The 20,332-nt window shown below is 40.9% G+C and overlaps 1 protein-coding gene across 4 annotated transcripts in view; it reads left to right on the top strand.

The window, feature by feature from the left end:
- TENM1 (teneurin transmembrane protein 1) overlaps positions 1 to 20,332 on the top strand; it is an 895,908-nt gene that overhangs the window by 365,365 nt on the left and 510,211 nt on the right. For all 4 annotated transcript variants that reach the window (XM_043974016.1, XM_043974015.1, XM_043974017.1 and 1 more), the window contains exon 3: positions 1,853 to 2,133. In XM_043974016.1, the coding sequence (XP_043829951.1) occupies positions 1,917 to 2,133 (217 nt within the window). In that variant the 5' untranslated portion in view covers positions 1,853 to 1,916. The remainder of the gene's footprint in view (positions 1 to 1,852; positions 2,134 to 20,332) is intronic.

Genomic DNA, 20,332 nt, shown 5'->3' with positions numbered 1-20,332 from the left:
CTGCCTCAGTCTCTCTGCTGACCTCCAGGCTCACATTTCCACCTGCCTTTCAGAACTCTTGATGGATGTCCAGTAGACATCTTAAATCCATTACATCCAAATCACAATTCATTATCTTTCCTCCTAAACCCTCCTCCATTCCTTCCCACCTTCCTTATAACTTTATCCTATCTCACTATTTCTCACCAGTTCCCCAAATCACAATTCATTATCTTTCCTCCTAAACCCTCCTCCATTCCTTCCCACCTTCCTTATAACTTTATCCTATCTCACTATCTCTCACCAGTTCCCCCTCCCCCAATATCCTCTGACACTTCCATAACCCTGGTACATGCCCTCATCACCTCATACCTGGATTACTGCAGTAGCCGCTGCTTACCACCAGTCTCTCCCCGCTCCCTTCCATTCTCCATTGAACCACTGAAGTTATTTTCCTAAAATGCAGGCCTGATCACATCACTACCTCTACTGAGTAAACTGCAGTTGGCTCCCTATTGCCTGCAAATGCTCTGTTTGGCATTCAAAGCCATTTCTTTCTAACCCCTCCTACCTTTGCAGTCTTCTTTCACCCAGCCCTAAAAATGTACTCTTCAATCCAGTAGCATGTGCCTCTTGATTGTTCTACCAACAAGACACTCTGGCTCTCCACTCCAGACATTTTCTCTGGCCCATGCCTGCAACACTCCCCCTCCTTTGCTCTGACTCCTGACCTCCCTGGCTTCCTTTAAGTCCCAACTAAAATCCCACCTTCTCCAGGAAGGCTTCCCCAACTTTTCTTAATTCAAATGCCTTCCTTCTGTTAATTACTTCCTATTTATCCTGGAGGTTGCTTGTTTGGTCAGTATTTGTTTGCATGTCTCCCCCCATTAGGTTGTAAGCGCCTTGAGGGAGTTAAAAGAAATCTTGGTTTAGGCCTCACTGTCATTAATGAGGCAAACTCAGGATGCCCAAGTACCCAAAGTCTAAAGGTCATGGGCTCACTCACACTGACTCTGCACCAAGGGCAGGAACTATATTTTGTTTGTCTTATGTCCTCAGCACTTAGCACAGTGCCTGTGACATAGTAGGCATTGAATAAACGTTTATTGACTTGAATGGCCAGGTTCTGTGTAAAGAGCTTTACAAATAGGATCCCATTGGATTCTCACAACAACCTTGGGAGGTAGGTACTATTATTATACCTCCTTTGCAGTTGAGGAAACAAAGGTAAAGAGAGGTTAAGTGGCTTGCCCAGGGTCACACAGCTCATAAGTGTCTACAGCAGGATTTGAACTTGGGTCTTTCTGCCTCATCTACTGTACCTAGCACCTCTTATGGAGAGCTTCCAGGAGTGGGAGTATAGCCTAGGTAAAGGTTTAAAGGTGGGAGATGGATTCTTTTACTAGTTTTCCATCTTGAATATAGAGAAGAGTTTTTGGCTGAAGACTTGGCCAGCAGGGTTTTGAGTGGTTCTCCTGGCCTCTAACAAATTTGATGATATCTTGTTTTCTGCCTACTAACTTTACCATGAATAAACATATATGCCCCTATCGATACACAAGAACACAGCCCCAAGAATTGGACTTTGGCGCAAGCCCAATATAGATGGTTTTAGAAGCAGCCTCTATTACCTTGTCTTTTTCTAATGCCACAAACCTGCCATTGTCCTCAGTTCTTGAAAATGTATGCATCTAGTTCAAGATAATATTCGTTGCCTCAGGCTATAACTTCATGTCATCTAGTTTGTCTTTTTGCTAAACCACTTTGATAGTATTATAGGCACAAATGGTGAGTCAGATGACTTTTCTTTCATATGGATAATGCTAAGGTGGCCCATGTTGAATCTTCCTTGTTTTTTTCCCCTCTCTTCTAGGACTGCCTGTGTGCATTAAGGTGTCCTTCTTTCTTTTCATGACATTGAGCTTGCTTAATCAAAGATGGAGCAAATGGACTGTAAGCCCTACCAGCCTCTGTCCAAAGTCAAGCATGAAATGGACCTAGCTTATACTAGCTCTTCAGATGAGAGCGAAGAAGGACGAAAACCAGGACAACCCTACAACTCTCGAGAAACTCTGCATGAGTATAACCAAGAGCTACGACTCCACTGTAACAGCCAGAGCAGAAAAAGGAAGGAAGTCGAGAAATCTCCTCAAGGTATTTGTTATTGGTTTATTCTGGCTTCTTAACACATGAAACATGTTTCTCTCTAAGGGGAAGCAAATACCCATGAATGCAAATACAAAGCCTAATTTGTTGATGTTAACTGGTTAATAATCTACACTGCTAACACATGTTCAGGGAGTAGGGCCCATACACCAGCTCAGCTGAGGCTGGAGGTTATGTGTGGTTTTACGGATCAGAAATAAATTTGGATTCAGCAATCCTCTTATCTGAACATTCAAAATGTGTCTAATCTGACAAATAGCCATTTACAGACCAAAGGAGAAATAATTTATAGGAAGGCACAAAGCAAACAGCTAAGTGCTTTTGGAGACAAATATTTGACAGCTGATAAGGTTTTAGCGAAGGGTAGCTAAGGCCACCAAATGAGGCTACACAAAGTCTACCAACTGAAACAGTGAAGAGATAAAGGGCTGAGTACAGAAAGATGGGACAGTATTATCCTTTCAGAAGACTGTCTCTTATAAGGATATACCTGAGCACCTGCCACCCAAAGTACTTCCCCTACCTGTTTTATATGGTGAAATGGGTCCTGAAAGGTGATGCAAAGCTAAAGTCTGATTGGCTTAATTGTGGTTTTAGTTGATAGCTGTGAACCTCTGACATATCCAAAGCTCCCTGAATTTCATATACATCACTAATTATGGTGTCTCATCCATGTGGGGATTGTCTCCAGTGATATGATACTTGTTAATGTCCACCCATAAAGCCTTAGTAGGGGAGTCTAATTTCTGTAGTCATGTAAGTCATAGATTTAGAATCAGAAGAAACTTCAGAAATCAACTAGTCTATTCTCTTCATTTTTTAAAGGAGGAAGCTGAGGCCCAGAGATATTATATGATTTGACCAAGGTCACATGGGCTAGAGATCAAAAACCACATATCCGTACTCATATTTAAACAGATACAAAAAGTGTATTATGTTATCTGTGATACTCATTTTTTCAAACTTTTCAGAGATGTAGTTGTTTTGATATACCCTTTTCATGCTATTCATTTCATGTCTCCCTATTACTTCGTGACCATGTAAGCATAGTGTTGGGCATAGAACTCCTACCTGGTATTGGGGAGACCTGATGTCTTTGCCTTCTTGCTAACTTCCTGGATTGCCTTGGTGCTTCAGTACCCTTCTGGTTTTTACTGAATGAGTCAGGTTTACAGAAAATAATGGAAAGGAGAAATTGACCAGATTCTCCCCTTCACATTGCTTTTTTTATTTAGTGCCAATTGGTAATTGCCCTCCAAATGAGTAATTTTGTGATAAACTAATTACCAAACCTAGGGGGAAAAGAAACAGGCCACATGCATAAAATTTAGGAATCCTAATGAGATCTTCTGAAAGATATTCTTCATAGCCAGTAAAAGCCTTTGGATGGTAAAGTCGATGTGAGGTGATTCTCAGGTATGGGTCTTGAGTTAGGTTTCTAACAGATGTCTGACAGAAGCTTGGTCTTAGACTAGTCTTTATGAATCAAAGGGTTGGGCCAAGGAAAAGGAAATTAGAGAAATGGCATAGGAACTCCCCAGGGGTCCCATGTAGGGTCAAAACACCAGAGTGGCTTTCTGCCAGCTATCTGGGCAGCACAGAAGTCTGCATTCTCCTATCAGCTAGCATTTCAGGTTTTTAGTTCTTGGGGATTCTGGGGCAGTGATTGGCTGAAGAGGGTGCTGAGGATGAGATTGAAAGAGTTTATGCTTCTTATCTCTATTTAAGATATAGAAATCTATAATCTATAGGAACTAGGGTGCAGCTGAGCCTAGCATTATCATAGTTTTGGAAACAGGGTGACATCTTACCACCAGTTTAGGTACTGTAAGGCAAAAGAATAAAATTGCAACAAATTACACAGGTCAAGTGGAAAACAACCAAAGCATCTTAATGAGGTTTGGTTTTGTTTTGTTTTGTGGTTATCTCTAACTAACTCAACCAATGCCAAGGGAAAAGGCCTTAAGGCTTGCTCCTCAAAGGAGAATGATTGAGCCTCTGCCTTCTTACTGTATTCTCCCTATGAATGCTGCCTGCCATAGTAGTAAGGTGAGAATGGTGGAATTTCACCAGGATCCTTATGTTAAAGGAATAATACCTCCGCTTACCAACTTCACTTATGTATTCATGTATACATTGTCTAGCAAGCAATATAAGTTCTTTCACATTCAGAAGGGAAGGTACAAATATACTATTGAAGCCCTTCTTTGTGTCAACAGAGACAGCTTTATACAGCCTTTTGATTAAGCATAGGGCTATTGGTTGCATGGATTCCCTGTTGTCCTCCGTCAGAATGTAATAAAAATAATCTTATCTTCATCTGGAAACAAAACCCATTATAAAATATAGACAGAAAATAAACAAGGTTTAAAGAGAGTCCAGTATTCCCAAGGGTAAGCAATGCCAGTCTGCTAAGCAATGATGGAGCAGGAAGTGGAGAGTGTAAAAATTCACCAGCACCCAGGACTGTTAAAGTAGACAGAGTCAGGGAAACAGAAAAAATCTGTAAGGGTTGATCATTCCTTAAGTGGGCCACTTGTTGATGGAGCTGCTGACTCCCACAATCCCACCATCCTCCTTTATAATTTCTACCCCTTTTGATCCTTTAGTCTCTTCCAGTTAATAGGAAAAAAATACTTCCCGTGGCCCCCTCCCCTTACCGATAAGGAGATATGTACTAAATAGCAACCCCCTCTAAATCTCATTTGTCCTGGTCTGTAACAGCCCATTCCTGTTCTGACAGTCTTTGATTCTAAGTTTATTAGTCAGTGTCTTTTTCCAGTAGGCATTTGGCTTTATTAGGCTTTGCTAAATTTTGAGTTCATACTGTAGCTCATGTTTGTCCCCCAGTTTAGGGGGAGACCTATTGGCAACTTTAAGAGTTACCAATGTGTTATTTTTCTTTTTCCATTAACCTTCGATTGTGGACATGTACACAGTCACTGTAGTAACTTCTTCTGGAAGTGGGTTATAAATTAAGCTATTAGAAATGTCATGAGATGAGAGGCAAAAGAACTGAATTCTCCTCATTATTCCCTATGAAGCATTCACGAAGGTGGGGGGGGGGAAAGAGAGGAGAGGACAATATTCTTTGACCTCTTACAAAATGCCTATGGTCAACAGCCATAGTTCCTTTGTTAAAACTAAGATCTTTTAAATTTATTAGTCATGAGTGTTGGTGAGTGCAAAGTAATATCCTTGAATCTCCCAAGTACCTGTGAGTTACAGCTTCTTAGTGAAGTTGAGGCTATTGAAGGGACATCCTTAAATTTGAAGTTGACATCAGGAAGTGAACAGGATCTCTCAGGTCTGGGCCCTTTGTGCCTGCTCTCACCCCCACCATTTTTATAGAATGAAGCTCCCAGCAGAGCATGACTTTTGGTTATCTCTGCTGGCAAATTCTTTTTTTTTTTTTTTTGGTGGGGCAATGGGGGTTAAGTGACTTGCCCAAGGTCACACAGCTAATAAGTGTCAAGTGTCTGAGGCTGGATTTGAACTCAGGAACTCCTGAATCCAGGGCCAGTGCTTTATCCACTGCACCACCTAGCCGCCCCTGCTGGCAAATTCTTATTCTTCATAGTGTAACTGAGAATAGGACCCTAGTTCCTTAACTTGCTATGGGTTGTTCTGTAGACTTACATTAGCCCAAGTTTGATCTGACCGTTGGGACTTTGGCTGGAAGCCAAGTGAGATTACACTAACTTCATGACAGCTGCTTCCTCCTCTGACCAGCTCCTTTATGGTTTTAGACAGCCAAGGCAACCATGAATCTTGTGCCAAGGCATCATGGGGTGCCATGAGAGGAGGGTAATTCTATCCCCCATCGCCAACCCTTCAAATGTAGGCTTTATCATAGGACTAACCAGCTTTCCTCGCTGGTCCGAGGGAGAACAGACCAGATAATGGTGGTGAGCTCATTCACAGCCAACTAAATAGAGTTCAAGGGAAATTTTTACTTGATAGGGAAATTATTGGAGCTTATTTTTTGGCAAATATTGGTAAGAGGAAACACCTCATCTGTTCTGTAAATATTCTTGTATATTTACCTTTATGTGCCAAGAAAACAGCCCTGGGGTTGACAGGCTGTATATTGTGTCGGATTCTAAGATTGGTTTTCCTGTTTTCCAAAAGGTTTATAATTCTTGGAAGAACATTAATCTAGCACTGCTCACAGTTCTTGACTCACAGAATGAATGAGCCCTTGGCAGGCCTATTTTATCTGAGTTTTGGCAGGTGGAATAGCTAGGGCAGATTTTCTGGCAGCCGGGAAGGCAGGCAATTGTTCTCGGCAGTCTTGACTCACGGGGAGGCATCAATTCACTAGGAAAGGAGTCTAAGACAAATGCAAATAGAAATATTTATAAACACAAACCAAAGACAGGAATTTTAATTATGTTAATTGCTCCATAATTTGGATAATAGGTAAGGCTGGCTGTGAATGCAGTTGTTTTACTAGTAAGTTGTTGTCAGTACAAAGTCATACCGCCATGAAACGAACAGGCCATAGAAACGGTCTTCAAATTTGTTTCCTACTGTGGAATACTTAGAAGCCAACTCAAAGTTTGGAGTAAATAAACCAGGTTGCAAATAAATACCCTGGTAAATTTGATTGCGTGCCTTTTTTTTTAAACTAGCTCTTTAGCAAGAACATATTTTATGTTTTGGGAGCTTAATGTGATTTAAAAAAACCAAACTAACTAACTTGGGTTTGGAGCCAGAAGACTTGGGTCCACTAAGTGATCCTGTCATTAATTGGAAGAGGAAGAGGACCATGACATCAGGGTGATATCGTAACTTACAGTGAATTGGATTTAAGTGAGAGAGGGCTGTGTGAGGTCACCAACCTTACTCCTCTGGAGCCATCTGGGTCCATTGGCAGAATATATATCAGGACTGGAGATGGCCCCAGATTTTTTTAAGGTAATTGGGATTGAGTGACTTGCCCAGTGTCACACAGCTAGTAAGTATCTGAGGTGAGATTTGAACTCAGGTCCTCCCAACTTCAGGGCTAGCACTCTATCCACTGTGCCACCTAGCTCCCCCCCCCCAATCATTAACTACCTCTGTGATCTTGGCCAAGTCATTTAAAAGAAGATAAAAGACAATGCTATGCAGCTCTGTATCAAGTTAGATACTATATAAGCAAGTACAAGGTAGGAAGCAGAAAGGGAATCCAGGAAAAATGGCAGAATGAAAGGTACTCTAGGGAAGCTCTTTTCTCCATGGACCAAAGAACACAAGTTACAGTCCACTGGATAACAGAAAATTTAGCTAGAACAGGAGGATCTTAGAATGATAGGGTCAGAGATGTACAGCTGGGAGGGCTCTTGGGGCCCCTCTAGTCTAACCCCTTCTTTTGACAGAGGAGGAAACTGAGGCCCAGGTAGGTGAAGTGACTTGCCCAGTATCATAAAGAATCAAAAATCTAGATCTGGGATTGACCTTAGAGGTCATCTAGTCCAACCCACTCATTATACAGTGAAAGAAACTGAGGCTCAGAGAGGGGAAGTTACTTGTCTAATGTCAAACATAAGTGTGAGACTAGAAAAGGTGGAAGTTAGTGATAAAGGCCAATTTGAACCTTTGTCGTTTGACTCCAAATCAAAAACCCACTGCAGGGTAGTTCTTAAAGGGGAAAAATGAAGACCAACTCACAGACTAGTATTGCTCCTCGACCTTACCCATACATTTTGCCCCTGGCTGCACCCTGTTCTTATAGGCCATAGCCCATGTTATATTACCCCTATGCCTGCTGCAGTTTTAGACACCTGACCTTTGTAGTTAAACCTATGATAGTGTCCAAGGGAAAACAAAATTCTAATATGGGTTGATGCCCATAAATCAGACCAGTCCTGGGAGCTGAGGAAGAGAGAGGTGCCTGCATGACATGCTATTTGTTTTGTTGTTTGTCCTTCCTTCTTGCAGAGGACCATGACATCGGGAGGTGATGTCATGACTTGAAGTGAATTGGATTTTAGTGAGGCTGGGCTATTCAAAGTCACCAACCTCAGTATCTCTTCCAGAGCCATCTAGGTCCAGTAGCAAGATACACATTGGGACAACTAGAGATTTCCTCCACGCCCCCCCCCCCCCAGTGTTTGAGGCAATTAGGGTTAAGTGACTTGACCAGGGTCACACAGCTAGTAAGTGTCAGTGTCTGAGGCTGGATTTGAACTCAAATCTTCCTGACACCAGGGCCAGTGCTTTATCCACTGAGTCACCTAACTGCCACTACCTGTGTGACAAGAGAAAGAAGGAAAGAAGAGACCAGAAAGGCAACACAGCTTGCAAAAATACAGCAATGGGGAAGTAGGTAATTACTAGGAGTGAGACAAAGGTTGAGAAGGGGCCCAGATACAGAAGTATCTCCCAGAGTACCTCTCTGCATTGGCCTCAGGATGAGCCTTCTACCTTAGGTTAGGCAAGGGGCCTGAGGAAATCAGGAACCAAGAGCACAGTGGAGCCCATAAGGATTGCCCTTCTGATAGTGGCCAATACCAACTCCCTTATAACATTGTCCCAACTGGTCAGATATCTGAATGAAGAAAAGAAAGGGTTAAGCATTTGAAGAAAAGAGTCATTCAATTAATAGTACTTTGGAAAATAAAATAAAATCTCTTGTAGAAACTGAATATAGGCTCTTGATATAGAAATGAAATATTTCTAAAAACTTCTAGAATGGCTCAGAACAGTCAAAGAAGAGATCATACTGTCAAAGAAATAAGGGCAGTAATTAGAGCTTTTAAGCAAGTGCTCAATGAGTCTTTGGCTCTTGCTACCACTACAAAGACTTCGAGTGTGATTCAGATTGACTTTTCTCTGCTTCTATTCATTTTCCATTCAGTATAATGTAAGCTCCTTGAAGGCAGGGACCTATTTTGTTGTTTTTGTATCCATGACATTTAGCATAGAGTCTAGCACATAGTAGAATTGCATGTAGAATTGAATTGATCTCTGTGCTTCCAGACTGACTGCCCCTCCCCTACGTGCCAACCATCCTCCATGAAGCTGCTCCAAGAATCTTCTGAAAATACAGGCCTGATTGTGCTACAACCCTAATCAAAAATCTTCAGTGGTTCACTATTACCTCTAAGAAAAAAATCCGAATTCCTCAACTGTACATCTAAAGTGCTTCACATTGTATCTTCAGCCTACATGTCCTTATTTCCCTTTGCTCCCATTCATGCAGTCCACATTTCAGCCAGACTGATCTATTAGCAGTTTCCCATCTTTGCATTTCATCTCCCAGCCCATGCCTTCATACCAGCTACGCCCCTCTGCTTGCATAATAGTCTCTCCTTACTTTAGCATCCTCCAAGGATCAGGTCAAGTCTTACATCCTGCAGAAACCTACTGTAACCCCTTTAGCTTTTTGTACTGCCTCTCCTCAAATTATCTTGTATTTATCTGTTTAGATATCATTTCCCCAACTAGAAAGTAGGATCCTCGTGTGAAGGGACTATTTTGTTTGTCTTTCTGTCTCTAGCATCTAACAAAGCGCTTTTTATATGATATGAGCTTTCAAATGTTTATTAAATTTATTGAATAAGTTTGCCTGGCAGTAAATGGCTCATAGGCATTTGAAAACCTGTGACAAGTGAGCAGATAAGAGAATAAGCCCTAGCTGCTAGTGACGAGTGTGACACCATATCAATAAAAGCAGCAGCCCAGAGGACTTGAAATTAGAGTGTGGGGGAGGGTGGGCAAGATAATTGCGTATTCACTGTCAGTGATCTTTGAAAGATAACAACAGAGTTGCCACAGGACTGAAGAAGGACAAATGTCCCAATTTTCAAAAAGGGGAGAGAATGCTATCTGCAAAACCACAGGGCCCTGAACTTGTCTCTGATTCCTAGAAAAATTATAGCATATGTAATAGTTAAAGGAACATCTGAAAAAAGGAAGGGATGCTCATCAAAACAAAACAAAACAAAATTTAAAAATCCAGCAAGACTTCAACAGGAATGGATCGTATCAGACTTATTTCCTTTTTTGATAATGAAATGCTATAGATATAGTCTACTTAGATTTTAGCAAAACATTTGACAAAACACTTGATATGGGGCAGCTAGGTGGCGCAGTGGATAAAGCACCAGCCCTGGATTCAGGAGTACCTGAGTTCAAATCTGGCCTCAGACACTTAACACTTACTAGCTGTGTGACCCTGGGCAAGTCACTTAACCCCAATTGCCTCACTAAAAAAACAAACAAACAAACAAAAAAACACTTGATATGATCTCTGTAGATGATATGGGAAGGTAAAGGCCAGATGACAGACAGGTGTAATTGTAATCGATTAAATGACCAGACCCAATGGGAAGCCAGCAATAATGGCTCAGTGTCAACTTAAAAAGAGTGTTCCCTGATTCCCAGTGTGGCCTGGGAATATCTGCCCTTGGCCTTGGTCTGTTTAACATTTTTATCAGTGATTTGAATAATGACAGATGGCCAATTTATCAAAAGTTCAGCTGATACAAAGATGAAATATATGGTTAATTTGGATGACACAACTAGAGACTAAGAAGATCTTAATAGGCTGGAAAGTTATGTGAAATATATGAGGAGATATAGTTGGAACAAATGTAAAAGTCCTACATTTAGGTTAAAAAATCCACAACTCAAGTACAAGATGGGTGAAATGTGTCCAAACTGCTCATCTGGAAAGATCTAGGAATTTCAGTGGACCACAAGTGGACCACATGAATTAGCCATGTGATATGGCGATCAAAACCTGGAAATGCAGTCTTAGGCTGCATTGAGAGAGAGGTGAAAGGGGAAGTTCAGTAATAGTCGTGAGGTATTCTGCCCTAGGTAGACCATATCTGGAGGGCAGTCAAAAGGGAAAAAAAGCCCGAAGGTCCTGCCATCTGAGCACTGGCTGAAAGAACTAGGAATGTCCAGGCCTAAAATAGGACAGATTTGAAGAGGCATGGGGGACAAGGTAATTGTGTTCAAGTATTTGAATGGCTCTCATACCTAAGAGGGATTAGACTTACTCTGCTCAGACCCAGAGGCCAAAACTAGAAGGGGCACGGAAGCATATTTGGACTCAAGGTCAGGAAAAACTTACTTCCTAACAAATTAGAGCTGGGTGTTTTTGTTTAAGTGGAGTGGGTTGCTTTGGAGCTAGTGAGTTTCCCCTCATTAGAGGTATTACAGAAGACAGAATGACTTTTTGTAGGGAATATTATAGAGTGGATTCTTGGTAGACTGGATGGCCTCTGAGATCTCTTCCAACCATGTAATTTTATCACCCCTCAGTCTGTTGTCTCCTCTACAAAGTGAAGGAGTTGGAGCACTATGACTTCTGAGTTCCCTTCCACCTCTAAACCCTATGATACTTTATAGGAAGTCCACATTTTTTCCCTTCAAATTTCCCTCATCCACTCACCTAATGATCCTTAAAAAGGACCTCCACTTCATTTCTTGCCTTGTTAATCTGCTTATTCATCCATTACCTCATCTCCAAAAATAGCTGAAGTGCACGCTGCTGTCTCTGGGCTGGAGCCAAAGTCAGGGCCCTTATTACACATTGCCTAGACTGTTGCAACAGCCTCCTAACTGGTCTTATTTGTGTGTCCTGGCTCCTCTCCTATCCTGTAACCTCCTTGCCATCTGGTGGCAACAAAATGGTAACTGTAGGTTTACACTTAACCAAAATTATATAAAGGCTTGAGGTAGAAATATTTCAAGTTTTTCATCAGAGATCTGAAGCCATGCAGTGCTCTACATGTTATCTCGTTTAATCCTCACAACACCCCACTGTGAAGTAGTTGTTCTAATTATACCCATTTTACCTGTGAGACAACTGAGGCTGAGAGATTCAACAACCTACCCAGGGTCACATAGCTACTAAGTAAATAAATGTCTAAGGTGGAATTTGGACTCAGGTCTTCCTGATTCCAAGTCCAGTGCTCTTACCCTCTGTGCCACCTAGCTGCCAACCTCTTTGTTTTACAGAGGAAGAAACCAAGAGCTAAGGAGATTAAATCATTTGCCTAAAGTCAAAGTGTAGATGTTGTTGGTGGGTCATTCAGTTGTGTCCAACTCTTTGGGACCCCATGGACTATACCATGCCATGCCCTTGTATCTTCCACCACGTTTTGGAATCCAGGGTGCCAAAGTACTGTTTCAAATCCAGATACTCTTGATACCCAATATGATCCACTGTGCCTTCTCCTACATAGTTAGTGGCAAAGGCAAAACTAAACCCTAAGTCACCCAACTCCCAGTCTATTCTTCTTCCTCTTCTTTACTTCACTGCACGAGGTCTGCTTTTAGCCACTCTGCCTTCTGACCCAGTTTTCAGGACTGTCTCATGATGAAAACAGGATTACCTGTATTAAAAAGGAACCCACCAGACTAATTGAAAGGGATTCATTGTATTGTTGAAGAATTCTCTTTCCTTTTTTTGAATTTAAATTTTCTTTTTAATTTTTTCCCACTTACATGTTAAGATTTTTTTTTTGAGTTCCAGATTTTTCTCTCATCCTCCCTTCCCTCCCCCCTCCAGAGGCCACCAAGCCACTTGATATAGGTTATACAGTACAATCATGTTAAACATAGGAAGAATTCTCTTTCAGACTTAGAGGTGGTTCAGATTTCCAATAGCAGCATGGGTTTACAAGATGTGGTGTGTTTTTACCTATAGAGGGAAAAAATTTGAGTCTAATTAGACTCTGAGTATATATCTAAGATACTTTTAAAAACCTACAAGCAATTACATTGCTTTATGTAACTTCTTTTTCTATGTGTGGAGGAAGACTCCAACTGTCTAAATTGAACAACACAGACCAAGAAATGCCTGCAGTTCAATTATGGGCCCCTAGGGAAATTTTCAAAAACCTCCTTTAATCCTAGTTCATTGCAAAATGCAGGTGTGCCTCACTTAGGCAAATTCCACATACAGAGGTAAAGACTTCCAGACTATATGTATTACAGGGGACTGTTAAATCCCCTCAGGTTGTGAAACCAGCCCAGAATTCCTTTAAGAAGCTAGCTCTTCTCATGCAGTTGAATGTTTGTTTCCAGGTCATTTATTACTTTACAGAGAAACTAGAGGCAGATAATGGTTAGGATCTACCACCACCTGAAGATTTTTCAAGAATTAAGATAAAGCTCCCCTTATAAATAACAGACATGAATGGGGAAAATTGGACTCCATTTACAAACAAGTAAACAAGAATACATGTTTAAAGTTCTGTATCTCCTCTAAATAGTAATTCTCTGGGCTGCCCTCTGTTCCCTTCTATTCGCTGGTTTATGGCTGCATGCAATTCAGAAGTATAGTGCTTAGGTCTCAGGCGCAGTCAACACTACTGTGTAAACCTGTATCTTTACCATTGGGCCTAGATAGTCTTTGGTGGTAATGGTGGTGTGAGGGCATGTATGATATCACTAGGCAGACCAGACCCAAAGAAATGGGAACTAGTCTGTTCCTCCTCCTCATTCAACAATAAAAAAGCATTCATTAGGTATCTACTCTGTGCTAGACACTGTGTTAGGCATTAAGGATACAGAGACAAAAGGGGAACGGTCCCTGCCCTCAGGACACTTTTGTTCTAATTGAGGAGAGCTTTCTAGCCGCAAGGGACAGCCAATACACAGAGATTTGGAGATGGAACACTGAGGAGCAACAAGTGAGCCAGTGTGACTAGAATGTGTAGGGAGTGGTGGTATGTAAGAAGACTGGAAAGGTAGATGCATCCAGGTTGTGAAGAGCTTTAAATGCCTAACATAGGAGTTTATATGGGCTCCTCATGACAGCCAGGAGCCACTGGATTGTGAAGGGAGTAATATGGCCAGACCTAAATAAGTCAGGCTAAATAAGTGTTGCTTGTATGCCTAAGACTTTCATGTTTGTCCCAAGGCAGTAAAGTTAGAGTATTTAGCCTGCTCTCAAGGTAGGCCAGAAGAAAATATGTAATCCTATAATAAAGATGATTGGGGTGGGATTCCAAAGGAGATGAGGTAAGCTCAAGGAAGTTGCCTCTCATGACAAAGGAGGAACACATAGACACACAATCAAACACAACCTTTTTTTTAAATATGAAAGCATGTCACTAAATAGTACAAAATGTAAAAAGTACAAAAGTGCTGTTCATCAGTCAGGGAAAGCTTGGGAGCTGAAATGAGCTTTGGACCAGGTTTTAGTGGGCAGGATCCTAGACCAGTAGACAGGAGGCAGAGGGCACTAAAGGTTAGGGTCATGGCAGGTGCAAGGTGTGGAGACAGAGCTGAGGGAGCCAGTTGGCAAGGCTGGTAAGTCTTGAACCTGGCTAGAGCAGGCTTATATTGGAGGGTAAAGAGGAATAAGGTTGGTAAAGTGTGTGGAGAAGCCATTATTAGACCCCAAGAGCCAAACTGAAGAGTTTGTTTCATGATACAAGGCGAAGCTTCTTAAACTGAGGGTCTTGACGCCATATGGGGTTGTGTAACTGAATATTGGGGTTGTGAAAAATTTGGCAACAGTAAAGGGTTATGTATACCTATTTTATATACCTCCATACTCGGGGTTACCTAAACATTTCTTGGGCAAAAACAGGTTGCAAGTGGAAAAAAGTTTAAGAAGCCCTGATATAAGGTATAATAAAGAGCCCTTGGACTGACCAGTTGATGAAAAGCACAGATATCCATATTATCTTTTTAAAACAGATGAGAGCAAAGTCCAAAATAGACCTGGATTGTTTTTAACAAGTAATTTTATGTTCATGTGACCAGAGAGAAAGAGTTTTACATGTCTGTAAAGACACAACTGTGAGGCCCACTGACAAGTCCCATCAGGAAATCGTCCTGTCAGAAGCCTGCTGGCCTGCCTTTTTGTCATCTCTGATGCGGAACTGGCTCCATACACAAATACAGCCTGTTCATTTCCAGCACTTTTTGCTCATTACAATTCCAGGAACGTGGAAAGGTGACAGAAGATAAATCTTGAATCCGCTTCAAGCATGAAAGCATTCTGGTTTGAAGCCTTTTCTCCCCCAAAGGGTGGGAGGCTTCTGCTGTCCAGGCCATACAAATGGACCCTTACACCATGCTATTTGGGGCCCACAGTTTTAGGATAATGGGAACTATTTCCTTTTTATTACTCTTGAGTCTTTGACTAGTTGACCCTTGATGTTTTTTAAGCCAAGCTATTAAAAAAATTGTTTTTAATTTAAAACATTTATTTTATTAAAAGCTATGAAAAATGGGCTCAAAGGCAAACAAAAACAAGCAAAAAGACTTCAAGAAGGCCACACCCAAACCTTTTGTGGAATTCAAAGCTTAGCAGGAAGATTCTTTTCTCCAGCTCCAAGTGAGAAATTTTACAATGCTTTTCTACTCAAGGCCAATTATGTTTCCTCATTAATGGTTCAAGCCCAGTGTTTCAAAAACCCTGAAAGACTGCCCACACTGACACCCAGCCACTCTAAATTGCTGCTGGGTTTTTCAGAAATAGACCAATCAGGGGAAATGCAGTATCTTCCCCTCATGCATTGGATTAGAAATTCCTATTTTGATTTTTTCCCTCATTTTTAATGAACTCAGAGTAGTTTACTATTTAAAGGAATCACGTGATGAATCTTTTTCAGCGTAAGGATGATGCCAGGGTTCTGTTAGTGTCTGCTATGTGGTAGATTGCACAGTCCCCTGCCTCATTAAAGAGTCTTTCCTAAATTTAGGGATTCTTAAAGCAAGATATGTCTGTATGCAGGTAACTAAGAGCTCTACCAGAGAAGTACATGGAAGCAAGAATAAGATGTTGAGTGTATGTTATGATATATACACTGAGTGTATAAATTGGAAGCAGGCTTATCCTGTAAAGTATTCTGGGGCAGCTAGGTGGCGCAGTGGATAGAGCACCAGCCCTGGAGTCAGGAGGACCTGAGTTCAAATCTGGCCTCAGACACTTGACACTTATTAGCTGTGTGACCCTGGGCAAGTCATTTAACCCTCATTGCCCCGCCAAAAAAAGAAAAGAAAAGAAAAGAAAAGTATTCTGATAAGAACTTGAAAATATATAGACCAGGATACTCATCATACTCTGTGTGTAATCCTGGGTGCCGTACTTTAGAAAGCGCATTGAGGAACTAGAGAGCATCCATTGGAGGGAGAGACTGAAAGGCCAAGACAGTAGGACCAGGAGCAGTGGATTGAAGTTATTGAGAAGCAGGTTTAGGCTCAATGGTAGAAAAAACTTTTGTATTAAGTAGAACTGTCCCAAAGTGAGATGGGCTGCCTCCAGAAGTGGTGGGTTCCCTCCCACTGGAGGGCTGTACGGGGAGGCCAAATGACCTTTTATAAGGGATGTGTTTCCTAAAAGTATTTTTACTACTGTATTTTATAAATGAATTGCTATTTACACATTAATGGTTATTCCACCAGTTTTAGCTGCAAGCATTTATTATTAATTAATATTCTATATCAGTAAAGTATTGGCCACATGTCTCCCTAACTTCTCATAGTCTCAGGCCTTCATAGCTACATAGTCCTAAAAGAAAGAACATGGACCAAGAAAGCTTTCCAAGCCAAGGCAGCAGGTAAAGAGAGGGCTAAGAGCACCACCCTGTTGTGACCAAGGGTTTTATCTTCTAGATAGAGGCGGGTCATTATACATTGATCTAAGCCAATTGGTTATAGCATCATTCAGTTCCATTGATTGGCATGACTTGAGGGTGGTCTAAACTAAAAATAAATTCAAGAAAGAGTATGCAAAAGGGCAAATTCCAGTATCTAGGTGGGGTACTTCACTTAGCTAGACAAAAGAATCAATCTCCAATTCTTTTGTTTCCTTGGATTTGTCCCAGACAAGATTTGCTCAACTGGACTGGGGCGGGGGGGACTGAAACTAATCTCTGGGTTCCCCCCAAGAAAGTCATTATTAATAATTATTCTCTCACAGGTATGTTGTCAGTCAAAGAGCCACCCCCATCCACATCCCCTCTCCATTGTCTCTTGGATACTTAGGATGTTCCTTACCAACATAATCCCCGCTATTGAGCATTCACACTCTTTTTATCCACAATTTCTCATCTAAAATGTTTGGAACTGATTTTATTTTATTGTAGTCAATGGGATACTGAATTCAGAATTCTGTACCTAATATGGAATCATTCCTGTTGTGGCTAGTTAGGAAACTGGGATAAATGAGTGAAGGGCTGGATTCTATTTCACATCCTGTGATATGGTAATGGGAATAATCTGAAATGCTTATCTTTGGGTTACTCTCAGGGCAGCCTTACTAAGTAAGCATCACTGGATTATTTTACAAGTAAATCTATTCAGAGGAAGAATGGTAGGGTTCCTAATCTAGAGAGGTTTTTTTTTTCTTCCTTGAAAGGTTATGATAACTAGAAATGGTAGCTCATAAAGCAGCCCAAATCAATATTGCCATTGAACTAATCCACATAAGAAGCTTAGCTTCTCAGGAGGTTTCTGAACAACTAAAACAAAACAAAAATCAGCCTCCAATAAGTTGTCCATGTTTCAAAGAAAGTGTTGAAAATTGTGGCACTGAAAAGCTTTCCTGGAAGTAAAGATATGTGTAGAATCTTATTAGAATTCTTTGTCTTAGCAAATAAATACTTGGATTTAACCTGTTCACCGTAACTTTTCACATATTTAAAATATCATCTACAGGTGTATCATGGTTGCCACTTAAATGTGCTGCCCTTATATATGCCATTATATATGATATGTGGGTTTTATGAGGTTTTCCCTGCAGCCATAGAAATGGTAGTAGTGGTAGTGACAGGTGGTGGTGTGATGAAATAATGGGATTTAGCAGATACTAAAAGACCCACCTGGAGATTAATCTATACTGATTGAATCAAGTGAGAGCGATTGACTGCTGATTAGCCTACTTCAAGTTAACTGGATTGTAATCACACCTGGCTAGCCCTTAAGAAGGTTTTGTCCTCAGAAGCTAGACTGTGAACTCAACTTGAGAACACCTTCGAAACTAATGGATTTGGATGACACCAACCAATCAGCTTGAAGCAGTGTGTAAGGACCACCTCTGTTCCAGACCTATAAAAAGCTTCCACAATCAGCTTGCTAGAGAGTTCCTGATTAAAGCAGGCTTGTGGCAGAGGACTTGAGGAAGAACCCGACCAGGCTGGAACTCTAGGCTAGATACGCTTTTTCATAATTTTCTGAACTCCTTGTGAATACCTGTATGCTTTAATAAATGTTTAATGCCCAAAGACTGGTGCTGAAGCTTCTAATTTAAGGCAGCCACAATTTAGATTTTAAATATCACAGTGGTAATAATGATGATAAGAGCTTGCATTTATACAGCACTTTACATATACAGGCTTTCTCAAAAAAAATTTAGCAGCTCAAAAATGTACTCAGACTTTTCGGAAGCCCTGTATTATATTGATTTTCACAACAACCCTATGAGGTAGTTGCTATTATTTTCCTCACTAGAGATAGGAGAACTAAGACTGAGAGAGGCTAAGAGATTTGCCTAAGATCACACAGCTATTAAATGTCAGTGGTAGAATTCTAAATTCCACGTTCAACCCTCCATCCACTGCCCTCACTGTGCCACCTAGGTGTGTAAGGTGTTCAAAATGTTTGTTTTCCTGCCTGTCTCCTACAGAAAAAAAAGAAAAAAAAACAGATCAGAGAAATTCTTATTTTCGTAACATCTGCTATAGGAAAAACCAGATCAGATACAGAGAGGAAAAACAAAGTACCAGTTTATTTCTCCCAAGAACAAGCAGGCATGAATCATGTGGAGACCCCCTTCCAAAGAAGGAGCTTGAGGACACCTTTTTTGTGATGGTCCATAAAGAGGGTGTTATCAGTTTTGTCAGCATGATACAAATCCACTTAAAAGCAAATACTATGATGAGAATGATGAAGTAGGAATCGGTGTAATAATTTTAGCTATAACAAGAACATAGGAAATACCAATCAGTTTGACAGTTTGACTTAAAGGGAAGATTATGATAAGATTATAGGATTCCAAAGAAGGGGTTTGTCAAGGACCAGGATGCCCAGATGTTTTTTACAAGATAGGGACTTACTATCCTAGGGAAAGAAGTCAGTATATAGGGACTTATCTGCTAGCTATCTGGGTTCGGTTTGGAGTTCAGTCGGAGGGCATTTTGTTCTTTTTAATCCAAGGTTTCATAAAATCCTTTTTTGATAATAAGTCAGTTCCATCAAATCCAGGTGGTCCATACATTCATCATAACAAAGGTAATAATAATACCTTACATTTCACATCTATTTTTAAATAAAGTAATACATGTAAGAGCACCTAATAAGCTTTAATGTACCATATGAATGACTGCTGGTGTTGTTGCTATCCTAACCTTATAATAATAACAGCTGACATTTAAACAGATTTTCAGGTTTACAAAGCAGTGTTATGCTTTAGATTAATAAGGCCAATATTATCAACCCATTTTCTAGATAAGAAAATTGTAAATTAACCTGATTTCACCAAAGTCACACAGCTAGTAAATGGTAGAAATGGTTATATTGCTAGGTGCTCTGGTTATTTCAAGTACTTTCTCTGTCATAACAATGCTACCAGACTAGTAAGTGGAGAATGGATTTGAAGTAGTCCAAAGGCACTTCTTTGCCTGGTTTGCCTCTAACTCATGACATTCATTTGCAAGGCAGCTGTGGCCACAGCATAGCTGTGTTTTTCTCTGTGCTTAGAGAAGAGGCTTAAGTAGGATGTGAGAGAATGAGCCTTATTCTTTCTCACCACTGAGGGCAGACCTAGGAGCAGTGGGTGGACTCTGTGTTCTGCAGAATGTCTGGAAGAACTTTCGATCACCTAGAGCTATTCCAAATGCAGTGAGCTGACTTGGAAGGAACTGGGTTCCCGCTCCCTGGAGCTGCCCACTTGGAAACTGCCTGGCAATTTATGAGGGAGATTCTTCAGGTACAGATTGGACTAGATTATCTCTGAGGTCCCTTTCAGCCCTGGGACTCTGTGATTTGGAGATAGAGCCCATGACCTTTCTTTTGTTAAGATGATGTTTTAACTTGCTGAGTGAGCTAAGTGACTTAGAGTTTGTTTACTCAGGGATATTTTGATGCTGTCAGATGTCTTTAAAATCCCTGTTTTGGGACAAACAAGACAGCTGTGTTCAATAATAAAGTCTATCAGAGAAGGGGGAGAAAAACGAAAGAGCTAGATTCTCTGAAACAACAGATAAACGTGTAGACATCAGTTCTA

The sequence above is a fragment of the Dromiciops gliroides genome, chromosome X, assembly GCF_019393635.1.
Source record: "Dromiciops gliroides isolate mDroGli1 chromosome X, mDroGli1.pri, whole genome shotgun sequence".
In the NCBI taxonomy this organism is placed as follows: Eukaryota; Metazoa; Chordata; class Mammalia; order Microbiotheria; family Microbiotheriidae; genus Dromiciops; species Dromiciops gliroides.
This window is presented reverse-complemented; position numbering and strand designations above follow the sequence as displayed.